Below are 22,387 nucleotides of genomic sequence, written 5' to 3'. Positions count from 1 at the left end.
AGTATGTTACCAGTCATAGGTCACGCTCTTCCTAGGATGCTTAAAATCCTCAGAAGCATCATAGGAAGGAAAATCTGCACCAAATCAAATGCTAAACTTAATATCTGCAACTCCTATCCTCAATGTTTGTAAACAAGAAATCCTATCAACCACAAACAAGTCCAAAAAGAGTAGATTAAGAGTCTAGAGTAAAGATTAAGGGATAAAAATAGCCCATTCACTTACTAATGAGTCCTGGGAACTTTAAATACTCACAATTGTAATGCCTTTTCTCCAGTGACAATCTCAAGAATTCTTTCATCAACTGAAAACACCTCTCTCCCATCATTAAACCACACAGTTTCATACATTTGTACAGATGGAGAGCAACTAGATATCAACTTCTTTTTTTGACTTATACATTATTTCTATTGTTTTCTAATTAAAATTGGCTTTCATTGTACAATTCATCTCCAGTTTTCAATATATATGTAATTAGTAATAAAAAAATTCAACTCATTCAAGATGTTATATAATTCACTTGGTTATACATGACTTTATATACTTCCTTTATTCACAAAAAAAGGAAAATTGTTACTCTGTGACTTGATCACTTAGAATTATGGCCCATTACAGCTGTCTTTCAAATATAATTTCTACCATATGGCTTTACAACGAGGTTTTAATTTCAAAATGAATTGTCCTGCGTTGGAGTCATTTGCGTTTTCTTCTTAGTCTCTAAGTGCTAAGCAATTCCCTCTCTTTAGCCAGAGTACTGCCCACGTAGATAAGAATGCAGGGCCTGAGACCATATTCCTCCTTACTTTCTAGTCTTTAAGACAATATTTAAGTAAAAATTATAATTTTCATACAACTTTTTACAAAATCAAGTAAGTAAAATAAGTTGTTGTTCAGTTGCTAAGTCGTGTCCAACTCTTGACCCCATGAACCACAGCACACCAAGCTTCCTTTTTTTTTCCACTATCGCCCAGAGTTTGCTCAAACTCATGTCCATTGTGTCAGTGATGCCATTGAACCATCTCACCCTCTGTTGCCCCCTTCTCCTCCTGAATAGACTATTTCAAAAAGCAAGTTAAATACTTACTTGGATCAGATTTAGAAAACGTGTCTCTGTCCAGAAGATTTCTGTTGAAGAAAAAAGAAAATACTAGATAAATGTAATATCAAAATATTTATATAAATGTATAAACATATAAATGTAATGTAATGACTTACAAGTTCTAAAATTTAAATTTGTGCTGGATATTCATCCTCCACTAACTGGTAATGATTTATAAAAGCTATTTTACATTTTTATATTTAATACTTACAATAAAAATCTCATGTTTACCCTGTCCTATTTTTCTACCAAGAGTACCACCCATGTGCATTTATCAGTACCATGCTTAATATTTGAAATGCTTTTTTTCATATCAACCTGATACACTTTCATATTCCAGGTTTTTAAAAATTACTCTTTCCATGGAATCATGATACACTGAGAAAATACAATCAACAGAACAGCACACACCAAAAAAAAAAAAAAAAAAGAAAATCAGACTACATCTTCAAATATTCTCAAAAAGAAAAGAAACTATCAGAAATGTTTGTATTTGGAACTGTAGTTTCAAAGACCACTAGTCAGAAATCAAATTAAAATAATCCACTTGTCCCTTAAGCAGACACTATGACTTCAGCAGTGACTGAAAAAACAATAACATTTTAAAAATTTTCCATTTGAGAATATACTTTGTTATATATTTATAAAGGAAGTGCTCCACTTAAGTGGAAATTTTCTAGTTTTCCCTGTGTCTAGTTTTGCTCATTAAGTGTCCTTAAAAAATGTAATTCAGCTCTTTCTTTCAGAGATCATAAAAATCAAGGAGAGACAGTACAAATATTGCAGGGAGCTTAGAACTCAAAAACTGTGTTATACACATATAAATGAAAATAATGTGATTCTAGTACCTTACTTATCTTAAAAAAAAACCCATACAATTTCTAACCACGACTGAGGAGCCAAGATGGCGGAGGAGTAGGACGGGGAGAACACTTTCTCCCCCACAAATTCATCAAAAGAGCATTTAAACGTCGAGTAAATTCCACAAAACAACTTCTGAATGCCGGCAGAGGACATCAGGCACCCAGAAACGCAACCCAACTCTTCGAAAGGAGGTAGGAAAAAATATTAAAGACAAAAAAAAAGAGACAAAAGAGGGAGTGACGGAGTTCCGTCCCGGGAAGGGAATCTTAAAAAGAGAGAAGTTTCCAAACACCAGGAAACCTCACTGCCGAATCTGTGCCGAGCTTTGGAAGCACAGAGGGCAACATAACAGGGAGAAAAATAAATAAACAATTAAAACTCGCAGATTGCGAGCCCTACGGTAAAGCCAGCGCCGAAACCTAAGACCGCCAGGCCCGCGCAAGGAACAAAGGACTGAACAGAGATAGCCGGCTGCAGACCTTCCCCCTCCGGTGACAGGCAGCCAGAGCCGGAAGGGGGCAATCGCAGCCCCAGAGAGACATTATCTATAAAACTGTAAGCAGGCTTCTTTGATAACTAAAACTTCTTGGGGGTCTGGATGGTCAACATCTGCCTGAGAAGGTGCGCCGGTTTTACACCCAGATAACCGAGTGGCGGGGAGGCGATAAGTCGCAGCATTGGTGCTCGCCAAACTCCTCATCACCTGAGCTGCTCGGACCTGGGAAGAGCACAAAACGCAGGCCCAACTGAGTCTGCGCCTCTGAGGACTACCTGAGTGCCTGAACCTGAGCGGCTTGGACCTGGGAGGTGCATGCAGCCCAGGGCCGGCCTCGGATTGTTCCCGGCGGAACAACCTAGAGTCTGAGCAGTATGGACAGGGAGGCTACACGCGCCGTGAGCGGGGGCAGACCCAGGGTGGCTGAGGCACTGCGAGCCCACGCCAGTGTTATTTGTTTGCAGCATCCCTCCCTCCCTCCCCACAGCTCGACTGAACAAGTAAACCTAAAAAAAAAAAAAAAAAGTGTCCTCCACCGTGCCCTTTGTGTCAGGGCGGAAACCAGATACTGAAGAGACTAGCAAACAGAAGATATAACAGAGGGAAACGCCTTGGAAGCTACAGGCAATAGATCAAAACCCTGTGGTTACTACGGACTACATAGGAAGGGGCCTATAGATCTTGAGAAATATAAATCTGACCAAGGAACTAGCCAAAAATGAACTGAACCCACAACACCCACAAAAAAAAAAAAAGAAAAAAGTCCTAGATATATTTTTATTATTTTTATGATCATTCTTTCTTTTTTTTTTTAATTAAAAAAATTTTTTTTTAAGTCCTCTATTGTTCCTTTAATTTTCACTTTTATAACCTATTACTTTGCAAAAAAAAAAAAAAAGACCCTATTTTTTTCTTCTTCAGCAAACTTCATATATATATATTTTATAATTTTTTGACCTTGTTTTTTTTTTGTTTGTTTGTTTTTTTCTTCTTTTCTTTAACATTGTATTTTTGAAATTCCAAACTCTACTCTAGATTTTTAATTTTCACTTTTTGGTATATGTTATCAATTTTGTACCTATAGTTTTTTTTTATATAATTTCTGTGACTTTTTTTTTCCTTCTTCTTCTTCTCTGTTTCTTTCTCTTCTTCTTTTATATAACATTGTATATCTGAAATTCCAAACTTTACTCTAGATTTTTAATTTATGCTTTTTGGTATTTGATATCAATTTTGTACCTGTATTTTCCTTATAATTTTTGTGACATTGTTTGTATTTGTTTGTTTTCTCTCTTTATTTTTCTTCTTCTTCTTCTTCTTTTTTTTTTTTTTAACATTGTATTTTTGAAATTCCAAACTCTACTCTAGATTTTTAATTTTTGCTTTCTGGTATTAGTTATCAATTTTGTACCTGTACTTTCTTTATAATTTTCGCGACCTTGTTTGTTTTTGTTTGTTCGTTTTTTCTCTCGTTCTTTTCCTTCTTCTTTTCTTTAACATCGTATTTTTGAAATTCCAAACTCTACTCTAGATTTTTAATTTTTGCTTTCTGGTATTAGTTATCAATTTTGTACCTGTACTTTCTTTATAATTTTTGCGACCTTGTTTGTTTTTGTTTGTTCGTTTTTTCTCTCTTTCTTTTCCTTCTTTTCTTTAACATCATATTTTTGAAATTCCAAACTCTACTTTAGATTTTTAATTTTTGCTTTTATGTATTTGTTACCAATTTTGTACCTTTAAGGACCCAATCTTCAGGACCCATTTTTCACTAGAGAGCGAGATTACTGGCTTGACTGCTCTCTCTCCATTTGGACTCTCCTTTTTCTCCACCAGGTCGCCTGTGTCTCCTCCCTAACCCCTCTCTACTCTACCCAACTCTGTGAATTTCTGTGTGTTCCAGACGGTGGAGAACACTTAGGGAACTGATTACTGGCTGGATCTGTCTCCCTCCTTTTCATTCCCCCTTTTATCCTTCTGGCCACCTCTGTTACCTTCCTCCTTCTTCTCTTCTCTGTATAACCCCATGAACATCTCTGAGTGGTCCAGTTGTGAAGTGCACATAAGGAAGTGACTACTGGCTAGCCCACTCTCTCCACTATTGATTCACCTCATCTCATTTGGGTCACCTCTAACTCCCTCCTCCCTCTTCTCTTCTCCATGTAACCCTGTGAACCTCTCTGAGTGACCCTCACTGTAGAGAAACTTTTCATCTTTAATGTAGATGTTTTATCAATGGTGCTGTATAGAAGAAGAAGTTTTGAAACTACTGTAAAAATAAGACCGATAACCGGAAGCAGGAGACTTAAGTCCAAACCCTGAATCCAGGGAACTCCTGACTCCAAGGAACATTAATTGACAGGAGCTCATCAAATGCCTCCATACCGACACTGAAACCAAGCACCACACAAGGGCCAATAAGTTCCAGGGCAAGACATACCAAGCAAATTCTCCAGCAACAAAAGAACACAGCCCTGAGCTTCAAGATACAGGCTGCCCAAAGTCACCCCAAAACTATAGACATCTCATAACTCATTACTGGACATTTCATTGCACTCCAGAGAGAAGAAATACAGCTCCACCCACCAGAACACCGACACAAGCTTCCCTAACCAGGAAACCTTGACAAGCCACCTGTACAAACCCACACACAGTGAGGAAACGCCACAATAAAGAGAACTCCACAAACTGCCAGAATACAGAAAGGACACCCCAAACTCAGCAATTTAAACAAGATGAAGAGACAGAGGAATACTCAGCAGATAAAGGAACAGGATAAATGCCCACCAAACCAAACCAAAGAGGAAGAGATAGGGAATCTACCTGATAAAGAATTCCGAATAATGAGTGAAATTGATCCAAAATCTTGAAACTAAAATGGAATCACAGATAAATAGCCTGGAGACAAGGATTGAGAAGATGCAAGAAAGGTTTAACAAGGACCTAGAAGAAATAAAAAAGAGTCAATATATAATGAATAATGCAATAAATGAAATTAAAAACACTCTGGAAGCAACAAATAGTAGAATAACAGAGGCAGAAGATAGGAGTAGTGAATCAGAAGATAGAATGGTAGAAATAAATGAATCAGAGAGGATAAAAGAAAAACGAATTAAAAGAAATGAGGACAATCTCAGAGACCTCCAGGACAATATTAAACGCTACAACATTCGAATCATAGGGGTTCCAGAAGAAGAAGACAAAAAGAAAGACCATGAGAAAATACTTGAGGAGATAATAGTGGAAAACTTCCCTAAAATGGGGAAGGAAATAATCACCCAAGTCCAAGAAACCCAGAGAGTCCCAAACAAATAAACCCAAGGAGAAACACCCCAAGACACATATTAATCAAATTAACAAAGATCAAACACAAAGAACAAATATTAAAAGCAGCAAGGGAAAAACAACAAATAACACACAAGGAAATCCCCATAAGGATAACAGCTGATCTTTCAATAGAAACTCTTCAAGCCAGGAGGGAATGGCAAGACATACTTAAAATGATGAAAGAAAATAACCTACAGCCTAGATTATTGTACCCAGCAAGGATCTCATTCAAGTATGAAGGAGAAATCAAAAGCTTTTCAGACAAGCAAAAGCTGAGAGAATTCTGCACCACCAAACCAGCTCTCCAACAAATACTAAAGGATATTCTCTAGACAGGAAACACAAAAATGGTGTATAAACTCGAACCCAAAACAATAAAGTAAATGGCAACAGGATCATACTTATCAGTAATTACCTTAAACGTAAATGAGTTGAATGCCCCAACCAAAAGACAAAAACTGGCTGAATGGATACAAAAACAAGACCCCTACATATGTTGTCTACAAGAGACCCACCTCAAAACAGGGGACACATACAGACTGAAAGTGAAGGGCTGGAAAAAGATTTTCCATGCAAATAGGGACCAAAAGAAAAAGCAGGAGTAGCAATACTCATATCAGATAAAATAGACTTTAAAACAAAGGCTGTGAAAAGAGACAAAGAAGGTCACTACATAATGATCAAAGGATCAATCCAAGAAGAAGATATAACAATTATAAATATATATGCACCCAACACGGGAGCACCACAGTACGTAAGACAAATGCTAACAAGTATGAAAGGAGAAATTAACAATAACACAATAATAGTGGGAGACTTTAATACCCCACTCACACCTATGGATAGATCAACTAAACAGAAAATTAACAAGGAAACACAAACTTTAAATGATACAATAGACCAGTTAGACCTAATTGATATCTATAGGACATTTCATCCCAAAATAATGAATTTCACCTTTTTCTCAAGCGCACATGGAACCTTCTCCAGGACAGATCACATCCTGGGCCATAAAGCTAGCCTTGGTAAATTCAAAAAAATAGAAATCATTCCAAGCATTTTTTCTGACAACAATGCAGTAAGATTAGATCTCAATTACAGGAGAAAAACTATTAAAAATTCCAACATATGGAGGCTGAACAACACGCTGCTGAATAACCAACAAATCACAGAAGAAATCAAAAAAGAAATCAAAATTTGCATAGAAACGAATGAAAATGAAAACACAACAACCCAAAACCTGTGGGACACGGTAAAAGCAGTCCTAAGGGGAAAGTTCATAGCAATACAGGCACACCTCAAGAAACAAGAAAAAAGTCAAATAAATAACCTAACTCTACACCTAAAGCAACTAGAAAAGGAAGAAATGAAGAACCCCAGGGTTAGTAGAAGGAAAGAAATCTTAAAAATTAGAGCAGAAATAAATGCAAAAGAAACAAAAGAGACCATAGCAAAAATCAACAAAACCAAAAGCTGGTTCTTTGAAAGGATAAATAAAATTGACAAACCATTAGCCAGACTCATCAAGAAACAAAGGGAGAAAAATCAAATCAACAAAATTAGAAACGAAAATGGAGAGATCACAACAGACAACACAGAAATACAAAGGATCATAAGAGACTACTATCAACAATTATATGCCAATAAAATGGACAACGTGGAAGAAATGGACAAATTCTTAGAAAAGTACAACTTTCCAAAACTGGACCAGGAAGAAATAGAAAATCTTAACAGACCCATCACAAGCACGGAAATTGAAACTGTAATCAAAAATCTTCCAGCAAACAAAAGCCCCGGTCCAGACGGCTTCACAGCTGAATTCTACCAAAAATTTAGAGAAGAGCTAACACCTATCCTGCTCAAACTCTTCCAGAAAATTGCAGAGGAAGGTAAACTTCCAAACTCATTCTATGAGGCCACCATCACCCTAATACCAAAACCTGACAAAGATCCCACAAAAAAAGAAAACTACAGGCCAATATCACTGATGAACATAGATGCAAAAATCCTTAACAAAATTCTAGCAATCAGAATCCAACAACACATTAAAAAGATCATACACCATGATCAAGTGGGCTTTATCCCAGGGATGCAAGGATTCTTCAATATCCGCAAATCAATCAATGTAATACACCACATTAACAAATTGAAAAATAAAAACCATATGATTATCTCAATAGATGCAGAGAAAGCCTTTGACAAAATTCAACATCCATTTATGATAAAAACTCTCCAGAAAGCAGGAATAGAAGGAACATACCTCAACATAATAAAAGCTATATATGACAAACCCACAGCAAACATTATCCTCAATGGTGAAAAATTGAAAGCATTTCCTCTAAAGTCAGGAACAAGACAAGGGTGCCCACTTTCACCATTACTATTCAACATAGTTTTGGAAGTTTTGGCCACAGCAATCAGAGCAGAAAAAGAAATAAAAGGAATCCAAATTGGAAAAGAAGAAGTAAAACTGTCACTATTTGCAGATGACATGATCCTCTACATAGAAAACCCTAAAGATTCCACCAGAAAATTACTATAAATAATCAATGACTATAGTAAAGTTGCAGGATATAAAATCAACACACAGAAATCCCTTGCATTCCTATACACTAATAATGTATAAAAGAAAACAGAAAGAGAAATTAAGGAAACAATTCCATTCACCATTGCAGTGGAAAGAATAAAATACTTAGGAATATATCTACCTAAAGAAACTAAAGACCTATATATAGAAAACTATAAAACACTGGTGAAAGAAATCAAAGAGGACACTAATAGATGGAGAAATATACCATGTTCATGGATTGGAAGAATCAATATGGTGAAAATGAGTATACTACCCAAAGCAATTTATAGATTCAATGCAATCCCTATCAAGCTACCAACAGTATTCTTGACAGAGCTAGAACAAATAATTTCACAATTTGTATGGAAAAACAAAAAACCTCGAATAGCCAAAGCGATCTTGAGAAAGAAGAATGGAACTGGAGGAATCAACCTACCTGACTTCAGGCTCTACTACAAAGCCACAGTTATCAAGACAGTATGGTACTGGCACAAAGACAGAAATATAGATCAATGGAATAAAATAGAAAGCCCAGAGATAAATCCACGCACATATGGACACCTTATCTTTGACAAAGGAGGCAAGAATATACAATGGATTAAAGACAATCTCTTTAACAAGTGGGGCTGGGAAAACTGGTCAACCACTTGTAAAAGAATGAAACTAGATCACTTTCTAACACCATACACAAAAATAAACTCAAAATGGATTAAAGATCTCAACGTAAGACCAGAAACTATAAAACTCCTGGAGGAGAACATAGGCAAAACACTCTCTGACATACATCACAGCAGGATCCTCTATGACCCACCTCCCAGAATATTGGAAATAAAAGCAAAAATAAACAAATGGGACCTAATTAACCTTAAAAGCTTCTGCACATCAAAGGAAACTATTAGCAAGGTGAAAAGACAGCCTTCAGAATGGGAGAAAATAATAGCAAATGAAGCAACCGACAAACAGCTAATCTCAAAAATATACAAGCAACTCCTACAGCTCAACTCCAGAAAAATAAACGACCCAATCAAAAAATGGGCCAAAGAACTAAATAGACATTTCTCCAAAGAAGACATACAGATGGCTAACAAACACATGAAAAGATGCTCATCATCACTCATTATCAGAGAAATGCAAATCAAAACCACTATGAGGTACCATTTCACACCAGTCAGAATGGCTGTGATCCAAAAGTCTACAAATAATAAATGCTGGAGAGGGTGTGGAGAAAAGGGAACTTTCTTACACTGTTGGTGGGAATGCAAACTAGTACAGCCACTATGGAGAACAGTGTGGAGATTCCTTAAAAAACTGGAAATAGAACTGCCTTATGACCCAGCAATCCCACTGCTGGGCATACACACTGAGGAAACCAGAAGGGAAAGAGACACGTGTACCCCAGTGTTCATCGCAGCACTGTTTATAATAGCCAGGACATGGAAGCAACCTAGATGTCCATCAGCAGATGAATGGATAAGAAAGCTGTGGTACATATACACAATGGAGTATTACTCAGCCATTAAAAAGAATACATTTGAATCAGTTCTAATGAGGTAGATGAAACTGGAGCCTATTATACAGAGTGAAGTAAGCCAGAAGGAAAAACAGAGGGTGGGAAGATTTGGGAGAGTGGCATTGAAACATGTAAAATATCATGTAGGAAACGAGTTGCCAGTCCAGGTTCGATGCACGATGCTGGATGCTTGGGGCTGGTGCACTGGGACGGCCCAGAGGGATGGTATGGGGAGGGAGGAGGGAGGAGGGTCTAGGATGGGGAACACATGTATACCTGTGGCGGATTCATTTTGATATTTGGCAAAACTAATACAATTATGTAAAGTTTAAAAATAAAATAAAATTAGAAAAAAAAATTTTAACCACAAACAGAAAATAATGGATTTCTTTTTTTTATTTTATTTTATTTTTAAACTTTACATAATTGTATTAGTTTTGCCAAATATCAAAATGAATCCGCCACAGGTATACATGTGTTCCCCATCCTGAACCCTCCTCCCTCCTCCCTCCCCATACCCTCCCTCTGGGTCGTCCCAGTGCACTAGCCCCAAGCATCCAGTACCGTGCATCGAACCTGGACTGGCATCTCGTTTCATACATGATATTTTACATGTTTCAATGCCATTCTCCCAAATCTTCCCACCCTCTCCCTCTCCCATAGAGTCCATAAGACTGTTCTATACATCAGTGTCTCTTTTGCTGTCTCGTACACAGGGTTATCATGGATTTCTAACAACGATAAAGATAAATATTCTTAATCATAAACTTTATTTGAACATTATTTCTTTTAGCCATTAGGATCCATAACATATAGTGGTAAGGTCAAAAACAAACAAAAAATTTAGATCCTTTATAATATGAGAAAAAAAACTCCATAAACTCTTCATAACTTAGTCCCTAAACTTTGCAGTTTGAATTTCTCATTGCTCTTTGATAATAAATTTCAGCTATACATTGATCATATGAACAACATGGAACAGGCTACTTCTGACTAGATTTAATTCCCCAAAGATTAATTTATGCAGTGGCTACGAGGGGCTGGATTGGCGAGAGGTGGCTGCGCAGTGCTGGAGTGGCAAGCGGCCAAGAGGAGATACCCCACATCCAAGGTCAGGAGAACGGTGGAGAGGAGATACCCCACAACCAAGGTAAGGAGAAGTGGCTGCCCTTTGCTGGAGCAGCCGTTAAGAGATACCCCAAGTCCAAAGTAAGAGAAACTCCAGTAAGATAGTAGGTGCTGAAAGAGTACATCAGAGGGCAGACAGACTGAAACCATGATCTGATCACATGGACCACAGCCTTGTCTAACTCAGTGAAACTAAGCCATGCCATGTAGGGCCACTCAAGACGGCCAGGTCATGATGGAGAGTTCTGACAAAATGTGGTGCACTGGAGAAGGGAATAGAAAGCCACTTCAGTATTCTTGCCTTGAGAACCCCATGAACACTGAAAAGCCATAAAGATAGGACACTGAAAGATTAACTCCCCAGGTCGGTAGGTGCTCAATATGCTACTGGAGATCAGTGGAGAAATAATTCCAGTAAGAATGAACGGATGGAGCCCAAGCAAAAACAACACCAAGTTGTGGATGTGACTGGTGATAGAAGCAAGGGATGATTCTATAAAGAGTAATACTGTATAGGAACCTGAAATGTTAGGTCCATGAATCAAGGCAAATTGGAAGTGGTCAAACAGGAGATGGCAAGAGAAAACTGGTCAACCACTCGTAAAAGAATGAAACTAGAACACTTTTTAACACCATACACAAAAATAAACTCAAAATGGATTAAAGATCCAAACGTAAGACCAGAAACTATAAAACTCCTAGAGGAAAACAGGCAAAACACTCTCCGACATACAGCACAGCAGGATCCTCTATGACCCACCTCCCAGAATATTGGAAATAAAAGCAAAAATAAACAAATGGGACCTAATTAAACTTAAAAGCTTCTGCACAACAAAGGAAACTATAAGCAAGGTGAAAAGACAGCCTTCAGAATGGGAGAAAATAATAGCAAATGAAGCAACTGACAAACAGCTAATCTCAAAAATATACGAGCAACTCCTACAGCTCAACTCCAGAAAAATAAACGACCCAATCAAAAAATGAGCCAAAGAACTAAATAGACATTTCTCCAAAGAAGACATACAGATGGCTAACAAACACATGAAAAGATGCTCAACATCACTCATTATCAGAGAAATGCAAATCAAAACCACTATGAGGTACCATTTCACACCAGTCAGAATGGCTGTGATCCAAAAGTCTACAAGCAATAAATGTTGGAGAGGGTGTGGAGAAAAGGGAACTTTCTTACACTGTTAGTGGGAATGCGAACTAGTACAGCCACTATGGAGAACAGTGTGGAGATTCCTTAAAAAACTGGAAATAGAACTGCCTTATGACCCAGCAATCCCACTGCTGGGCATACACACTGAGGAAACCAGAAGGAAAGAGACACGTGTACCCCAGTGTTCATCGCAGCACTGTTTATAATAGCCAGGACATGGAAGCAACCTAGATGTCCATCAATAGATGAATGGATAAGAAAGCTGTGGTACATATACACAATGAAGTATTACTCAGCCATTAAAAAGAATACATTTGAATCAGTTCTAATGAGGTGGATGAAACTGGAGCCTATTATACAGAGTGAAGTAAGCCAGAAAGAAAAACACCAATACAGTATACTAATGCATATATATGGAATTTAGAAAGATGGTAACAATAACCTGTGTACGAGACAGCAAAAGAGACACAGTCTTTTGGACTCTGTGGGAGAGGGAGAGGGTGGGATGATTTGGGAGAATGGCATTGAAATATGTATAATATCATATATGAAACGAGTCGCCAGTCCAGGTTTGATGCACGATACTGGATGCTTGGGGCTGGTGCACTGGGATGACCCAGAGGGATGGTACGGGGAGGGAGGAAGGAAGAGGGTTCAGGATGGGGAACACGTGTATATCTGTGGTGGATTCATGTTGATATATGGCAAAACCAATACAATATTGTAAAGTTAAAAAATAAAATAAAAATAAAGTTAAATTAAAAAAAAAAAAAGAGTGAAAAAGGACATTTTAGGAATCAGCAAACTAAAATGGACTGGAATGGATGAATGTAACTCAGATGACCATTATATCTACACTGTGGGCAAGAATACCTCAGAAGAAATGGAGTAGCCATCTTAGTCAACAAAAGAGTCCAAAACTCAGGACTTGGATGCAATCTCAAAAACAACAGAATGATCTCTGTTTATTTCCAAGGGAAACCATTCAATATCATGGTAATCCAAGTCTATTCCCCAAACAGTAACACTGAAGGAGCTGAAGTTGAACGGTTCTATGAAGACCTACAAGACCTTCTAGAACTAACACCCAAAAAAGATGTCCTTTTCATTATAGGGGACTGGAAAGCAAAAGTAGGAAGTCAAGAAACACCTGAAGTAACAGGCAAATTTGGCCTTGGAGTACAGAATGAAGAAGGGTAAAGGCTAATAGAGTTTTGCCAAGAGAATGCACTGGTCATAGCAAACACCCTCTTTCAACAACACAAGAGAAGACTCTACACGTGGACATCACCAGATGGCAAACAATGAAATTAGACTGATTATATTCTTTGCAGCCATACATGGAGAAGCTCTATACAGTCAGCAAAAACCAGACTGGGAACTGACTGTGGCTCAGATCATGAATTCCTTATTGCCAAATTCAGACTTAACTTGAAGAAAGTGGGGAAAACCACTAGACCTTTCAGGTATGACCTAAATCAAATCCCTTATGATTATACACTGGAAGTGAGAAATAGATTTAAGGAACTAGATCTGATACACAGAATGCTTGATGAACTATGGATGGTGGTTCATGACATTGTACAGGAGATAAGGAGCAAGATCATCCCCAAGAAAAAGAAAAGCAAAAAAACCAAAATGGCTGTCTGAGGAGGCCTTATAAATAGCTGTGAAAAGAAGTGAAAAGCAAAGGAGAAAAGGAAAGATATACCCATTTGGAATGCAGAGTTCCAAAGACTAGCAAGGAGAGAAAGGAGAGCCTTATTCAGTGATCAGTGCAAAGAAATAGAGGAAAATAATAGAATGGGAAAGACTAGTTATCTCTTCAGGAAAACTAGAGATACCAAGGGAACATTTCATGCAAAGATGGGCTCAATAAAGGACAGAAATGGTAGGGACCTAACAGAAGCAGAAGATATTAAGAAGAGGTGGCAAGAATGCACAGAAGAACTGTACAAAAAAGATCTTCACAACCCAGATAATCATGATGGTGTGATCACTCACCTAGAGCCAGACATCCTGGAATGTGAAGTCAAGTGGGCTTTAGAACTATCACTACCAACAAAGCTAGTGGAGGTGATGGAATTCCAGTTGAGCTATTTCAAATCCTGAAAGATGATGCTGTGAAAGTGCTGCACTCAATATACCAGCAAATTTGGAAAACTCAGCAGTGGAAAAGGTCAGTGTTCATCCCACTCCCAAAGAAAGGCAATGCCAAAGAATGCTCAAACTACCACACAATTGCAGTCATCTCACACGCTAGTAAAGTAATGCTCAAAATTCTCCAAGCCAGGCTTCAGCAATTCGTGAACCATGAAATTCCAGATGTTCAAGCTGATTTTAGAAAAGGCAGAGGAACCAGAAATCAAATTGCCAACATCCATTGCATCATCGAAAAAGCAAGAGAGTTCCTGAAAAACATCTGTTTCTGCTTTATTGACTATGTCAAAGTCTTTGACTGTGTGGATCACAATAAACTGGAAAATTCTGAAAGAGATGGGAATACCAGACCACCAGACCTGCCTCTTGAGAAATCTGTACGCAGGTCAGGAAGCAACAATTAGAATTGGACATGGAACAACAGACTGGTTCCAGATAGGAAAAGGAGTACGTCAAGGCTATATATTGTCATCATGCTTATTTAACTTAAATGCAGAGTACATCATGAGAAACACTGGGCTGGAGGAACCACAAGCTGGAATCAAGATTGCTGGGAAAAATATCCATAACCTCAGATATGCAGATGACACCACCCTTATGGCAGAAAGTGAAGAACTAAAGAGCCTCTTGATGAAAGTGAAAGAGGAGGGTGAAAAAGTTGGCTAAAAGCTCAACATTCAGAAAACTAAGATCATGGCATCCAGTCCCATCAGTTCATGGCAAATAGATGGGGAAACAGTGGAAACAGTGGCTGACTTTATTTTTTGGGCTCCAATATCACTGGAGATGGTGACTGCAGCCATGAAATAAAAAGATGCTTGCTCCTGGAAGAAAAGCTATGACCAACCTAGACAGCATATTAAAAAGCAGAGACTTCACTGCCAACAAAGGTCCATGTAGTCAAAGCTATGGTTTTTCCCGTAGTTGTGTATGGATGTGAGAGTTGGATTATAAAAAAACCTGAGCACCAAAGAATGATGCTTTTGAACTGTGGTGCTGGAGAAGACTCTTGAGCGTCCCTTGGACTACAAGCAGCTCCAATCAGTCCATTGTAAAGATCAGTCCTGGGTGTTCATTGGAAGGACTGATGTTGAAGCTGAAACTCCAATACATTTCCACCGGATGCAAAGAGCTGACTCATTGGAAAAGACCCTGATGCTCGGAAAGATTGAGGGCGGGAGGAGAAAGGGATGACAGAGGATGAGATGGTTGGATGGCATCACCGACTCAATAGACATGAGTTTGGGTAAACTCTGGTATTTGTGATGGACAGAGAGGTTGGCGGGTTGCAGTCCATGGGGTCACAAAGAGTCGGACATGACTGAGTGACTGAACTAATTGAACTGTATGATTTTTAAAGTTTGGAAAAGACAAATATTCTTAAATGCTATACACACTGCAAAAGACCAGTGATTATCAAAATGAATCACAAAGTTTGGATTGATGACAAAAATGCAACAATTTTTTTCTCCCTAATATAGATGCAAAACACCCACATTAAGTTAAACAAGAAGTATTATTCCAATGGCTATTTTATTAAAAAAGAAAAAAAGTAATAGAAACTAAGTTGAGGCTCAAAGAAATTGAGTAAATGAATAAGAGCACACAGCCTTGTATGAAATATTCCAAAGAAGTCAACTTTTGGAACCCAGTTTCTCTCAACTTTACAAAATGCTACATTGTCTGGAGAAGTCTGAGAGAAACACCTGTTTTCCTACAAGTGTTGGAAATGTGAAAGGAAAGGTTTCATCTTATACCTGTTGGTTATGTCAAAAGAGTATACATACAATATTGTTTATAGACTAATGAGAAGAGAGATGCCACCTATGCAATGAACAAAAAGAACTAGGATAGGAAGCCAAACATAACTGTATTTACTTGCAGAAAAATATTATTTTTTCTACATAAAACAGTTCTTAAGAAAAAATAACACACACACACACACACACACGCACACACCACTCCTCATCAGCTCTTATATAGGAAGGCTAAATACACTTCCCTCCATGGTGTTGTCATTTGCTTGAGTTAGGATGCCTTTAATATTATGCCTACAATTTTATAATGTGAAGTTGAACTGAACATTAAGTTAAAATCTTGAACAGCCCCTTCTATTCTATAAATCTTGATGTAGATAAACCAAGGAAGAGAACAAACTCCTGAAAAGAAATTATGGAAAAATAGAGTGTGTGAGTTAGAAAACTTACCTGAAGAAATAACCTAATCAAAACTTTGATCTGTGAATCGCATGAGTTGTTCCAGTAACCACTCATCTCAAATTGCAATTAAAATGCCTGGACTTAAGAGTATGATTGAAACAGCACAACTAAAGCTGAAGCCCAATGAATTAAACTCTAACCTGTATGAAGAAATACTAGGTTAATGCAAGAGCATATTTTGCATGAAGCCTGAAATAGGAAAAGATAAGCAAGAGTTTAGTAATATCTTTCCAGCAGCATCCAGGAGAAAAGCTTCCCTGACTTTTCCCTTTATTATTCAATCATCACTGATACTAGTCTCTTAAAACAGACCAATGCATATAGCGACCTTCCCTTGATGACAATAGCCAGTTACCTCATTGGACAACCTTGCTTACTCTGATTTTAGGCTCAACAAGCCACCTGCCAATTTTAAGATAGCTTCTCATATAGATATTAGCACAGAACTGTGTGGAGTGGCCAAGATGAATATTACAGTTTTCTTGACTGTTAGAGTTTTTATTCTTAAGTGGCATACCAAGACTGAACAGCCAATTAGCCCCTAAAAGCGACATCTGAGGCTTCTTTTTCTCTAATAGGAAAATAGCGATTCCATTTAAACTTCAATGCAATTTTGCAAGCATTTGTCAAGCAAATACTCTATGTCCAAGACCTAAAAAAACACAAAGCACTAATTTGTCACAGTGGAAGTGACAAATAGATTCAAGGGATTAGATCTGATAGACAGAGTGCCTGAAGAACTATGGACGGAGGTTCCTGACATTGAACAGGAGGCAGTGATCGACACCACCCCCAAGAAAAACAAATGCAAAAAGGCAAAATGGTTGTCTGAGGAGGCCTTAGAATTAGCTGAGAAAAGAAGAGAAGCTAAAAGCAAGTGAGAAAAGGAAAGATATATCCATTTGGAATGCAGAGTTCCAAAGAATAGCAAGGAGAGATAAGAAAGCCTTTCTCAGCCATCAGTGCAAAGAAATAGAGGAAAACAACAGAATGGGAAAGACGAGAGATCCCTTCAAGAAAATCAGAGATACCAAGGGAACATTTCATGCAAAGATGGGCACAAGAAAGGACAGAAATGGTATGGACCTAACGGAAGCAGAAGATATTAAGAAGAGGTGGCAAGAATACACAGAGGAACTATACAAAAAAGAAATTCACAACCCAGATAACTACAATGGTGTGATCACCCTCCTAGAGCCAGACATCCTGGAATGCGAAGTTAAGTGGGCCTTAGGAAGCATCACTACGAACAAAGCTAGTGGAGGTGATGGAATTCCAGTTGAGGTATTTCAAATCTTAAAAGATGATGTTTTGAAAGTGTTGCACTCAATATGCCAGTAAATTTGGAAAACCATGCAGTGGTCACAGGACTGTAGAATGGCAGTTTTCATTCCAATCCCAAAGAAAGGCAATGCCAAAGAATGTTCAAACTACTGCACATTTGCACTCATCTCACATGCTTAGCAAAGTAATGCTCAAAATTCTCAAAGCCAGGCTTCAATAGTACGCAACTGTGAAGTTCCAGATGTTCACTCTGGATTTAGAAAAGGCAGAGGAACCAGAGATCAAGTTGCCAACATCCATTAGATCATACAAAAAGCAAGAGATTATGAGAAAAACATCTACTTCTGCTTTATTCAGTACGCCAAAGCCTTTGACTGTGTAGATCACAAGAAACTGTGGAAACTTCTTCAAGTGATAGGAATACCAGACAGCCTTATCTGCCTACTGAGAATTCTGTATGAAGGTCAAGAAGCAATAGTTAGAACAGGACATGGAACAATGGACTGGGTCCAAATTGGGAAAGGAGTACATCAAGGCTGTATATTGTCACCCTGCTTATTTAACTTATATGCAAAATGCATCATGTGAAATGCCTGGCTGGATGAAGCACAAGCTGGAATCAAGACTGCTGGGAGAAATATCAATAACTGCAGATATGCAGATGACACTATGCTTATGGCAGAAAGTGAAGAGAACTAAAGAGCCTCTTGATGAAAGTGAAAGAGGAGAGTGAAAAAGCTGGCTTAAAGCTCAACATTCAAAAAACGAGTATCATGGCATCTAGTCCCATCACTTCATGACAAACAGATGGGGAAACAACACAAACAGTGAGAGATTTTCTTTTTTTAGGCTCCAAAATCACTGCAAATGGTGACTGCAGCTATGAATTTAAAATTTTTCATGAATTTAAAAAATTTCTCCTCCTGCCTTCATTCTTTCACAGCATCAGGGTCTTTTCCAATGAGACAGTTCTTTGCATCAGGTGACCAAAGTATTGGAGTTTCAGCTTCAGCATCAGTCCTTTTGGACTTTTAAGATCCAAATCTAGTCCAGCAAATGCTCTAGACCAATCCATTCCATGCCATAGACTTGTATTAGATCAAGGATGAAGACCTGCAGATGCCTAGATAAGTAGCACATTAGACCTTGGTGAGTGCATGGGACTTGCCTCAGCAATCCTTTCTGTTGGTACAGGACAGACACTAAAGATTAATAATACCTGATCACCTTCACCCTCAAGGCTTTTAGTCAAACAGCTACAGAGAACACCCCCCTCTGATAGGGCAGTGACAGACAGTGGCCAGCACATCCTAAGGAAAGACATGACAGGCGTCCATATCAAAACCACCCATCATATGAAAGTCACTGAACACACACAGCCTGCTCAGGGATGCTGCTACATAAAAACACATTTTAAGACCACAAAAGATAACTGTTTCTTCTGAATTCACAGAGAACATTAAATAAAATAAAAAGGCAGAGAAACTATTCTCAACTGAAACAGCAAAAGAAAACCCCTGAAAAAATATTGAACAGAGATAATCAGTCAACCAGACAATGAGTTCAAAATGTCAGTAATAAAAATGCTAAATGAATTGAGAAAGTTTATTGATATAAAGAATGGCAATTTTAACAAGGAATTAAAAATTATAAAAGTGACATAAAAATAGATACCTCAATTTCTAAGATAGGAAGCAATGAATAGCCAACTATAAATAAATGACACAAAAGTTTTCAAAAGTGATTTGGAAGACAGAATAATGGAAATCACCCAAACAGAACAGCAAATAGAAAAGTAAAAACAAAACAACATACAAGATCTATGGAATAATACAAAACATACCAAACTACATATAACAGAGATTCCAGAAAGAGAGACAAAGGAATAAAATGTATATGAATTAACTATGGCTGAAAACTTCTCATACTTAAAGAAGGAAACAGATATCCAAGTCCAGGAAGCACAGAGGCTCCCAAACCAGAACAACAACAACAACAACAAAAACCCACACCAAGACATATAATTAAAATTGCAAAAGCTAAAAGTAGAGAATTCTAAAGGAAGCATGAGAAAACCACTCATATAGGGCATTCTCTATATAAAAGGATAAGACTATCAGCTAATTTATCTATAGAAACTTTTCAGGCCAAATGGGAGTCACAGAATATAGTCAAAGTCCTGAAAAAGAAAAGCCTTCAACCTAGGATACTCTACCACAAAATTTTATCATTTAGAATACAAGCAAAGGAAAAGAATTCTCAGGCAAGCAATAACTAAAAGAATTCAGCAATTTCAAACCTACCCTAAAAGAAATCTTGAAGAGTCTAGAATCCCAATAGGAATCCACAACAGGAAGGCCAAGTATATGGTAAGAATTGAAGAGCACTTAAATAAGCCAGTTTGAATTGTTGTTCTTTAGTTGCTAAGTCATGTCCAATTCTTTGTGACCCCACGTACTGTAGCAAGCCTACTCTGTCCATGGAATTTCCCGAGCAAGAATACTGGAGTGGGTTGATATTTCCTTCTCAGGGGATCGGCCCAAGACAGTGTTCAATCCCGAGTCCTGCATGAGAGGCAGATTCTTTATCATAGAGCCATGGGGGAAGAGCAAAATAAGCCAGTACACAGATTAAAAAAAAAAAAGATTGTAAAAACGATAGCTACAATAAACAGTAAAAGGATAAGCATGAAGATGAAAACATAACATCAAACACAAAATGTGAAATGGAGTAACAAATGTAGAACTTTAAGAATGTGTTGAACATCAGTGATAATCAATTTAAAGAAGTACATATCATTATAGGTCAAGATACATGAACTCCATGGTAACCACAAATTGAAAACCTCAATATTCAAGAAAACCAAAAAAAAAGGAACTCAATCATACTACCACAGAAAATTATGAAACTACAATGGGGGAAAAAAAAAAAAACAAAGAAGAAATGACCAAAGAATTAAAAAAATCTGAAAAATAAGGAATAAAAATAGTAATAAATACAAACTATCAATACTTACTTTAAATACCAATGAACTAAATGCACCAATCAAAAAATATAGAATGTCTTATTAGATTAAAATAAAAAACTTCAACAGGCTACCTACAATAAACTCACTTTAGTGTGAAAGACAGATATTTCATGAAATGGTAATAACAAGAAAGCAGGGATACTTGTACTAAACAATACTTGTATCAAACAAAGCAGACTTTGAAATTAATACTGTAAAGAAAAAGAAGAGCATTGTATAATGATAAAAAGATTGCTAGAAGAAGAGAAAATGACACTTACTGACATATGTATGCCCAATAGAGGAGCGTCTAAATATATGAAGCCAATACTGACAGACATAAAGGGAGAAATCAACAACAATACAATAAAAGTAGGAGACTTCAACACAGTACTGACATCAGTGGAGAGATCATCAAGATAAAAATCAGTTAGGCATCTTCTCCTGCCAGAGCACCAAAATCGCAACTAGCTGTTGAACAACCATCGACAGGAAGACAGTCAGTTCAGTTCAGTCACTCAGTTGTGTCCGACTCTTTGCAACCCCATGGACTGCAGCACGCAAGGCCTCCCTGGCCATAACCAACTCCCAGAATTCACCCAAACCCATGTCCATTGAATCGGTGATGCCATCCAACCATCTCATCCTCTGTCGTCCCCTTCTCCTCCTGCCCTCAATCTTTCCCAGAATCGGGGTCTTCTCAAATGAGTCAGTTCTTCACATAGAGTGACCAAAGTATTGGAGCTTCAATATCAGTCCTTCCAATGAACACCCAGGACTGATCTCCTTCAGAATGGACTGGTTGAATCTCCTTGCAGTCCAAGGGACTCTCAAGAGTCTTCTCCAATACCACAGTTCAAAAGCATCAATTCTTCTGTGCTCAGCTTTCTTTATAGTCCAACTCTCATATCCATACATGACCACTGGAAAAACCATAGCCTTGACTAGATGGATCTTTGTTGACAAAGTAATGTCGCTGCTTTTTAATATGCTCTCTAGATTGGTCATAACTTTTCTTTCAAAGAGTAACCGTCTTTTAATCTCATGGCTGCAATCACCATCTGCAGTGATTTTAGAGCCCCCCAAATAAAGTCAGCCACTGTTTCCCCATCTATTTGCCATGAAATGATAGGACTGGATGCCATGATCTTAGTTTTCTGAATGTTGAGCTTTTAGCCAACTTTTTCACTCTCCTCTTTCACTTTCATTAAGAGGCTCTTTAGTTCTTCACTTTCTGCCATAAGGGTGGTGTTATCTGCATATTTGAGGTTACTGATATTTCTCCCCGCACAGTGGAACACTCCCCCAACACACACACAATGGTAGGAAGGACACAAACGATAAAATCAAATCCTATACCTGCCAAATGGGTGACCAACAAACTGGAGAACAATAATACCAAAGAAATTCTTGCACTGTTATGAAGGTTCTAGGCCCCACATCAGGCTCCCCAGCCTACAGATCCAGCCAATGGACTGGAAATCCCCAAGGAATCTGACTTTGAAGGCCAGTGGGATTTGATTATATTACTTCCTCAGTACTGGGGAAAAAAGAGACTCCAA

General features: G+C 37.9%; 1 protein-coding gene across 3 annotated transcripts in view; it reads right to left on the bottom strand.

Moving 5' to 3' along the window:
* The window catches only part of CPNE8 (copine 8), a 276,946-nt gene that overhangs the window by 220,131 nt on the left and 34,428 nt on the right, over positions 1-22,387 (bottom strand). For all 3 annotated transcript variants that reach the window (XM_061416467.1, XM_061416469.1, XM_061416468.1), the window contains exon 2: positions 1,085-1,125. In XM_061416467.1, the coding sequence (XP_061272451.1) occupies positions 1,085-1,125 (41 nt within the window). The remainder of the gene's footprint in view (positions 1-1,084; positions 1,126-22,387) is intronic.

This window comes from Bos javanicus, chromosome 5 (assembly GCF_032452875.1).
Source record: "Bos javanicus breed banteng chromosome 5, ARS-OSU_banteng_1.0, whole genome shotgun sequence".
In the NCBI taxonomy this organism is placed as follows: domain Eukaryota; kingdom Metazoa; phylum Chordata; class Mammalia; order Artiodactyla; family Bovidae; genus Bos; species Bos javanicus.
Note: the sequence above shows the minus strand (reverse complement) of the source record. Positions and strands in the feature narration are given on the sequence as shown.